This window comes from Ailuropoda melanoleuca, chromosome 1, assembly GCF_002007445.2.
Source record: "Ailuropoda melanoleuca isolate Jingjing chromosome 1, ASM200744v2, whole genome shotgun sequence".
Lineage (NCBI taxonomy): Eukaryota > Metazoa > Chordata > Mammalia > Carnivora > Ursidae > Ailuropoda > Ailuropoda melanoleuca.
Genome location: NC_048218.1, coordinates 100321626 through 100330671, shown reverse-complemented (window position 1 = coordinate 100330671; position 9046 = coordinate 100321626). Strand labels below are relative to the sequence as shown.

Genomic DNA, 9046 nt, shown 5'->3' with positions numbered 1-9046 from the left:
TCCTTTTAAAGGCTGAATAATATTCCACTGTACATCTATACTACATTTTGTTTATCCATTCATCTGTTGATAGACATCTTTTTTTTTTTTAAGATTTTATTTATTTATTTGACAGAGAGAGAGACAGCCAACAAGAGAGGAACACAGGCAGNTATTCACAATGCTGTGCAACCATCACCACTGTCCATTTCCAGAACTTATTCATTCCAAACAGGAATTCTGTACTCATTAAATAATAACTCCCCATTTCCACTTCCCCCCTGGGCCTGGCAACCACTATTTCTTCTGTCTCAATGAACTTCCCTATCATAGGCACCTCATATAAGTGGGGTCATACAATAGTCTGGCTTATTTCACTTAGCACAATATTTTCAAGGTTTATCCATGTTGTAGCATGTGTCAGACTTTCCTTCCTTTTAAAGGCTGAATAATATTCCACTGTACATCTATACTACATTTTGTTTATCCATTCATCTGTTGATAGACATCTTTTTTTTTTTAAGATTTTATTTATTTATTTGACAGAGAGAGAGACAGCCAACAAGAGAGGAACACAGGCAGGGGGAGTGGGAGAGAAGAAGCAGGCTCCCAGTGGAGGAGCCTGATGCGGGGCTCGATCCCAGAACGCCGGGATCAGGCCCCAAGCCGAAGGCAGACGCTTAACGACTGAGCCACCCAGGCGCCCCGACAGACATCTTTTTTGTCCATGTTTTTTTTTTTTTTTTTTTTTTAAAAATTTTTTTTTTTTTTTTTACAGAGATAGGAACANCAGGCTCCCAGTGGAGGAGCCTGATGCGGGGCTCGATCCCAGAACGCCGGGATCAGGCCTCGAGCCGAAGGCAGACGCCGAAGGCAGACGCTTAACGACTGAGCCACCCAGGCGCCCCGACAGACATCTTTTTTGTCCATGTTTTTGCTACTGTGAATAATCCTGCTATGAACCCTGATGTTCAAATATATATACATTTTCATAAATCCATCCTCATGTATTTTTCTTGTATAAATAAACTTTTGGAACATCTTACAATTTAGAGGTCAAATAAAAATTAAGGATAACATACATTTTTAAGAGTCCAATGTTTTATTATCAGAATTATTATTTGTTCATGCTGAAGATTCAGGGATAAAATAATGGACAAAAACTGGAACATAAGCAACACTACATAAGTGTGTCATAAACATACAGGAATATTTTGCTAATTATTGGACTAAAATATATAAAGGATGAAATTACATCAATTATTTTGTGATTAGTCTTTCTGAATGTACTTTTAGTATTAAATACACAGCAAGTGCTTGTACTTAAAGATTCTGCCTTTTTTTTAGCACTGAAAATATGATTATCCTTGATTAATCAGAATTAGTTTCAAAAGGTAAAACTTCTTCGAGATAAGCAAGAAATTTAGTGCCTCAGACCTATATTCTTGCTGGCCTGGCTGCTTGATGATCGCTCTCGTTCTTTAGTAATTTCCATTTCAATTTTGGCTCTGATTTTCTCCCAATCTATTTGGAGCTGCAAAAGAAGAAACATACTGATAGTTTATAACGTATCTTTGCTTAATTCAAGGTAACCAAGAACAAAGAAAAATAGAATGATGTCTTCTAAATCACTAGCGAAAAAGAGAGCATGAAAGACACGTTGTGAAATAATGCTAAAAAACATACCTTAAAGAATAAGACCAAACAAAACAATTACCGCAATAAAAAGCAAAGACTCTCATTATGATTCAAAAGACCAAAATCTAGTTGTAGCTATTTACAAAAGGTACATCTAAAGAGTCCCACGGAGCCTTAGGATTCTGCACAGGTGCCTCAGGGACAGGGGGGAGAAGGTGAAACAAGGGGAAAAATGGACAGGGTCCTAGGCATGAGGCCATGTTTCAAATGGGTTAGCACTTCACCTCTTGCTACTGAGGTTTCCAGTAGAAGCCTAGCTATGATAAGGAGAGAGAAGCATTTGCTTCTCCTGAGCATATTCTGACAATGTGGCTGCTTTGCAACAACTTTTAAAGTAATACAGACATGGTGATGGTTTAGACAACGACAAAAAGATATTAAAGGAAGCGCAGTGAGTAACAAGGCTGGGGGACACACAAAAATAATCATAAAAGGTGGTACCATTCTTGTTTCCTTTCCTTTTTTTTTTTTTTTTAGATCTCTTTGCCCAACATGGGGCAGTTTTCAAACTCACAACCGGAGATCAAGAGTCAGCCAGGCACCCCTGTTCCTTCCCTTTGATCCATAATGCAGTGCCCCCTGCCCTGCCTTTCCCCTAAGCTCATTACACTTGGTGTTAGCAATGGACTCTGTTCTGAGTTCTCTGAACAAATTTCTTTAGGAAAAAACATTCTATTGTTTATAAAAGTTTGGAGATCACTACACTAGGAATGTGTGTTCTCTCAGGAAAGACACATAAAAATTGGGGCCTAGATTAAACTAACTCTGATTTACAATGAAATAAACCCAAACTCCTGAGACTGAGCCAAAAGTGATAGGTTTCCCCCTCCATATAGGAGAGCTGAGTGAAATAGTGGCATTAAACCAGACTGAGGTATTACATGCTGCCTGAGCAGATTTCTTTCAAGAAACTGGGAAATTAATTTAACCTTATCAGGACTTCATGCCTCTTTAGGAAAAAAAAAAAAAAAAGATTTATTTGAGAGTGGGAGAGAGAAAGTGCAGGGGGGAGGGGCAAAGGGAGGAGGAGAGACAGAATCTCAAGCAGACTCCCCGCTAAGAGTGGAGCCAGAAGTAGGCCAATCCCACAACCTTCAGACCATGACCCCAGCCGAAATCAAGAGTCAGAGCTTAACTGAACACCCCAGGTGCCCCCATGCCTCTTTTATTTTGTGCTGGAAGTTGATGGAATTAAATATGTGGTTCCTTTTTATTCCAATATTCTTCAACTAAATTTCTATATGGTAATTTGTGGATATTTTGGTCACTTTTCTAAAAAGATAATTCCATATGCTTGTCTATAATATATAAAATAGATGAATTAAAAGAATCCCTCTTACTCATAGAAGATGAATGTCTGTGGTAAGATGCAAGTGACAGCTCATTGAAAGGCAGAACAAACGTTAGATTATTTGGAAGACTCATTTTTCAATCAGGCCAGAACTTGATTTTTTCAAATGGCAAAACACTCGTTTCTATGTCTAACAAAACATTTGCAAAGAGAAAGACAAAACTTGATTAATGCCTTGGCCTTCTTCCAGCCTTAAACTGACTTACATATGTTTCTCAAATCCATCACCATAAAACCATATATTGACCGCACACTACACAACTGCTGCTCTGTTGCACCAGAAGCCCATCGAGGAAATTGATGACATCTATATTAGTCACTTGTTATAGTACAGATCAGGGCGTCAGTTGACAGATATCCTATTGAAAATAAATGTTTCACTTTCACTCTGGCATTAATCCAGTTTTAGAATAGTGTTCTTCTGATAATTTAGTTCTTAGAATAGAATATTTCTACTAGTGGGTTTTCGATAAGGATGTGCTCATGACAGCTTCCAAGCGACTGACCTCTACACAAAGACACAGCTTTTTCTATTATAGAGATGTCAGGACTATTTGGCACTTCTTACTCTGGTCCCCAGTTACTTCCTCTCACTCACGTAGAAGTAATTCCGAAACCACACACCAAATGGCTCTCCAGCCTCTACCTCTCGTACTCTCGACTGAACATCAGCTTCCTCTTTACAGAGAATACAGTAGCCACCAGACACGAATTCACTTAATTTCCTTCTTCACACAAACTAACCTACACCTGTATCCATCTCTGTCTCTTTCGTTCTGTCTCAGGCCAACCTCTTCACTTAATGTCCCTGATCCCATCTTCTTCCACTCCACAGGGACATCTGCCTTCAGTTATCACTTACACATTCAATCTCCTTCTCGTCACTGGCTGCTCCTCATCGTCCTTCCCCCCAATTCTGTCCCCCTGCAAACTACCAGCCTCATTCTTCTCATTCCTGACTCTCACTGTCTCCCCAGAGCACTGTAATGTGACTGTTCCTACTACACTTCATGAACTTTTCACTAATGCCACCATCAAGTGTTTTTATTCTTCATCCTATGTATGATTCAATTACTTGTTCGACAAATATTTAGTGCTTACTATATGCCAAGGATCGTGCTAGGTGCAAGGATTCAGCAGTGAACAAAAACAGAAAAATCACAGTCTTCATAGAAAGATAAGCAAAGATAACAGTGGAAGATATAAACATATATAAAATGTGGGAGTGGTAAGAGTTCTGAAAAAGGGAAGGGAAACAGTGAGTGGCAGGGGTGGAGTTGAGGGGAGTGGGTGTTGTGTTTCAAACAGAGTGGTAAGAAAAGGCCTCCCTGAGAAGCTTACATGAAGACCTAAGGAGATGGGTGAGTCCATGGGTATATCTGGGGAAAAGCATGATGACAAAAGGAAGAAGAAGGTCCTGACGTGGAAGCATTTCCTGGACCTTGTGGACCACGGCTCTCTGAAAAATCACTCAGACCATATAATACCATTCTCTTCTGGTTGGTGCTCTCCTTTCTAAATGTTCTTCCCAGTCTTCTTTTTTTCTCCTGTATCTTTTTCCTAGACAACCTCTTAACTCTTAGTATTCACCAGGGTTCCAACCACAACTTTTTTATACTTTCCCTAGGAGATCGCATCAACTCACGTAACTTCAACTATGCCTACATGGTCATGACTATACATTTATTTATCACGTCCTGATTGCTCCTTTGTTAATATCCTTCAATGTTCACAATTCTATTTCCAATTGCCCATTAGATATCTCTATCTGGATACCCCACAGGGACTTCAAACAAAAAAAATGTATATTTTCATGTATTCAAACTCAAAAGGTCTAAAACTTGTATATTCTCATGTTCCTTATCTAGATTAATGGTATCCCTCCCCATTTAACAGTCACCCACAGTAGAAATGTTGAAGTTGTTCTCAAATGACTTGCCTAGCCAACCTAACCACCCCTCCTCTCACCCCCAACCACAAGGTTCTCTTGATTTTACAACTGATATATTTTTTTTACATTAATCTTACTCTTTCCATCTCCTGGTGGAACTATTATAGTAAGCGCCTAACTAGTCTCCTAGTCACCACCCTAACTTCCAATTCATCGTCTACATCAGAAGGTATCTTTCAGGGGCGCCTGGGTGGCTCAGTCCTTAAGCGTCTGCCTTCGGCTCAGGGCGTGATCCCGGCGTTCTGGGATCGAGCCGCGCATCAGGCTCCTCCGCTATGAGCCTGCTTCTTCNGCGCATCAGGCTCCTATGCTGGGAGCCTGCTTCTTCCTCTCCCACTCCCCTGCTTGTGTTCCCTCTCTCGCTGGCTGTCTCTCTCTCTGTCAAATAAATAAATAAAATCTTTAAAAAAAAAAAAAAGAACGTATCTTTCAAATCATTCCTTTGATTGCAAACTTCCAAGTCTTCCCATTGCCTACATTATGAAGTCCATTCTCTTAACATGGTATTAAGACCCTTCAGTGTCTGGTCCCCAACAATATTCTAACTACTCAGAACCCAGGATCCAGAGCAATTGCTAGGGACTCCTTCCTCATTCTTTCAAGACCTCATGCATTTGCTCTTATTATCGTATCCTTTGACTGACAAAATCCTACTCAACATAATTTTGTAGAAAACTCTTTAAGTTTCCATTTATTTTGAGGGATCAGGATTTTTAAGGGAAAAGCAATCATGTTACTTCCTTTCAATGACTTCACATATGTCTTAGGATAAAGTTCAATATCTTTAATTTGCCCTATGAAACCCTCAAGTCAATCTCCCTTTTTGTTCCTTACTGTTTCCCACTTAAGATCCTTCCCTCTGCTTGGAACATGTCCACCCCCACTTCCTCTCCCACTCCCACTCCCACCCCAGTCAGTTTCTACTATTTATTCTCTAGAGCTCAGTGCAAATATTGTTTGCCTTGCTTAGAAAGTTTTTGCTAATCTCCACCACTCTAGGTCAGTTTCCCCACCCATAAAGTTTTATAGCACCTTCAAGGTAATTATCACAATTGAAATTAATGACTGTATAATTAACTATCACTTCCATTGAATATAAGCTTCATAAGGCTGGGGTCAGTGTCTGCCATGTTTACTTTTATATTCCAAGTAGCAAGGGGAGTACATCGTCTGCCAAAAGTGCTCAATAAATACTGAATGACAAAAAGGTAACTACCTAGCAGGTGAGCTATCACCTAACGATTTCTCTTGGGTTTTGTGTCTCAGGACGTATAAGATCATAAGGCCTTAAAACCTGCGAAGTTTAGGGAGCAGCTATGCCTCAAGTGGTTTGTCTACACTGAGTATTGGCTCTTCTGGATCTTCTTCAAAATTCTATACTTTCTGTAATTCTGCTCCCAAGCTGTTGGTTTGTTTATATTTCCACTGTTTTCTTTCTCCTGGAATAATATTTTAAACATTTCCTGATTTTTCTACTTTTCTTCTTATGCAGAATATATTCAGTAGAGTGACATTTATTTGCCCAAATTACAAATTATTTTACAAATATTTACTGAACACTACTGTAGACCAGGTATAATGAGTCTAGTTGGGGTTTTAGAAGACAGTCCATCTTGTATGAATCCCAGGTTTCCATATTTTAAATTAGAAATGCCCAAATAAAATTTCAGGGCTCATAAATACAAATGCATATGAAACTTTTCACTTATAAGATTTTACATTATGCGTTGTGAGCCCACCAGAACTTACCACATATCTAGAATAAATATCTCAGCTTTTTTTTAAAAGATTTATTTATTCTGTGAAGGAGGGAGGGGCAGTGGGAGATGGAGTGAAAGAATCTCAAGCAGGCTCCACGTTCAGTGTGGAGCCTGATGTGGGGCTCAAACTTATGACCATGAGATCAGGACCTGAGCTGAAACCAAGAGTCAGATGTTCAACTGACTAAGCCACCCAGTCGCCCCTAATTTCTCAGTTTTTAAAAATGATCTCTATATAACTCGTAGTTCTCAACTAAAAAGTTTATATAATCAAAATCTTGGCTTAGATAAATAGTGGGAAATTTTTAAGTAAAAAATAATTTTCATCTTAAAATACTGCTTTGTAATTTCTAGTTAGCTTCCAAATTACATTAATGAAGAAAAAAAGGAGGATACTAGAACGTAGGACCATGGGGAGTCAAGGTAACCTATATAGTTTCAGGGTTAAAAAAAAAAAACTCTCAAAATACCAGAAAGTCATGTTGTTCTAGTTATCCCATTTTGAAGATTTCTGCCACTCTAGTGATTGATGGCAACACTTGAATACATAGATAATAAGAAAGAAGATAAAAATGTTAAGTTTTCGCTATCTAAAGTATAATTTTAATGATAATAATGCAGTAATTGTAATATAAATTATAATCATTATAAATTTGAGGGTAAGAATTATATATTCTATGTCCTCCAGAGCACCTAATGTGAAAAAAACTGAAAAAAATATTGATGGCAAGAATGATGAAGAAGAAACAGAGTAGTATGAATCTGCATAAAATTATGCAATAAAGTAAATTTAACGTGGGTGCTTAGGTTTAAAATTTTCAAAACTATAATAAAAAGATCAAGTAATCAGTGATTCTCTGGGCTGCTTAGCACTGTAGTGGTGGTGGCTGCTGTCATATTCTGTGAATTAGAGTATAGTCCTCAGAGGTCCCAAGGCCCTGAGTTAGTCCCATAGTAGAGTAAGCTCTCATACCCCATAACTCTCAGAGGATTCATTTTCAGTACTGAAGGTCCGAATGAAACAAAAAGTCTGTGGAGCATCTATAAAATACACCCCTTTCTGGGCATCTGGGTGGCTCAGTTGGTTAAGCATCTGCCTTCAGCTCAGATCATGATCCCAGGGTCCTGGGATCGAGTCCAGTATCAGGCTCCCTGATCCTTGGGAATCTGCTTCTCCCTCTGCCCCCCACCCCATGCTTGTGCGCTCTCTCTTTCTAGCTCTCTCATAAATGAATAAAATCTTAAAAAAATAAAAATAAAAAAAAAAGAGAGAGAGAGAGAACTCCAGATGAGTCCCTGGATGGCTCCTGCATGAGGGCTGGTCACCAGAAAGATCAAGCCATGATTAGAAGCTAGGAATTTTCAGTCCTGCCCCCCATCCTCTTGAGAAGGGAGAAGTGCTGAAAAAGGAGTCAATGATCTATCACATCGATGTGATGAAGCCTCCATAAAGTTCCAAAGTACGGGGTTCAAAGAGCTTCCGGGTTGGTGAATAAATCCACACTGGGAGGGTGACACAACCCAGCTCCAAAGAGACAGGAGCTCCTGAGGTTAGGGCCTTCCCAAACCTTGCCCCAAGTCTCTTTTCATCTGGTTGGTTCATCTGTATCTTTTATCATATCCTTTAATAAACTTATGTTTTAAGTAAACATAAGTAAATGTGAGCTACTCTAGCAAATCAATCAAATCAGAAAAGGGATCTGGGACCTCTGAGTTATAGCCAGTCAGTCAGAAGTACAGCTAACAAACTGGACTTGTGACTGTCATCTGAAACCTAAGGCAGGGGTTACTGCGATCTCTGATCTATAACTGGTCAGTCAGAAGCACTGGTGATAACCTGGGCTTGCAACCGGCATCTGATGGGGGTTGGGTGCAATCTTGTGGGATTGAGCCCTTTACCTGTGGAATCTGACGCTATCTCCAGGTAGATAGTGTCACAGTTGACTTAAATTGTAGGACACCCAGCTGGTGTTGGAGAATTGCTTGTCAGCATGGGGGAAAACTTCCACATGTTATTGGGGGTCCAGAAGTGAAGTGTTCTTTTTTTATTTTTTAAATATTTATTTATTTATTTGACAGAGAGAGAGACAGCCAGCGAGAGAGGGAACACAGGCAGGGGGAGTGGGAGAGGAAGAAGCAGGCTCCCAGAGGAGGAGCNGGCTCCCAGAGGAGGAGCCCGATGTGGGGCTCGATCCCAGAACACTGGTATCACGCCCTGAGCCGAAGGCAGACGCTTAAGGACTGAGCCACCCAGGCACCCCCAGAAGTGAAGTGTTCTGGGGCGCCTGGGTGGCACAGCGGTTAAGC

At 39.9% G+C, this 9046-nt stretch overlaps 1 protein-coding gene across 9 annotated transcripts in view; it reads right to left on the bottom strand.

Annotated features, from left to right (window-relative positions):
- Nucleotides 1-1062: 1062 nt before the first annotated feature.
- The window catches only part of IFT80 (intraflagellar transport 80), a 123146-nt gene continuing 115162 nt past the window's right edge, over nucleotides 1063-9046 (bottom strand). For all 9 annotated transcript variants that reach the window (XM_034663717.1, XM_034663725.1, XM_034663704.1 and 6 more), the window contains one exon: nucleotides 1063-1513. In XM_034663717.1, the coding sequence (XP_034519608.1) occupies nucleotides 1403-1513 (111 nt within the window). In that variant the 3' untranslated portion in view covers nucleotides 1063-1402. The remainder of the gene's footprint in view (nucleotides 1514-9046) is intronic.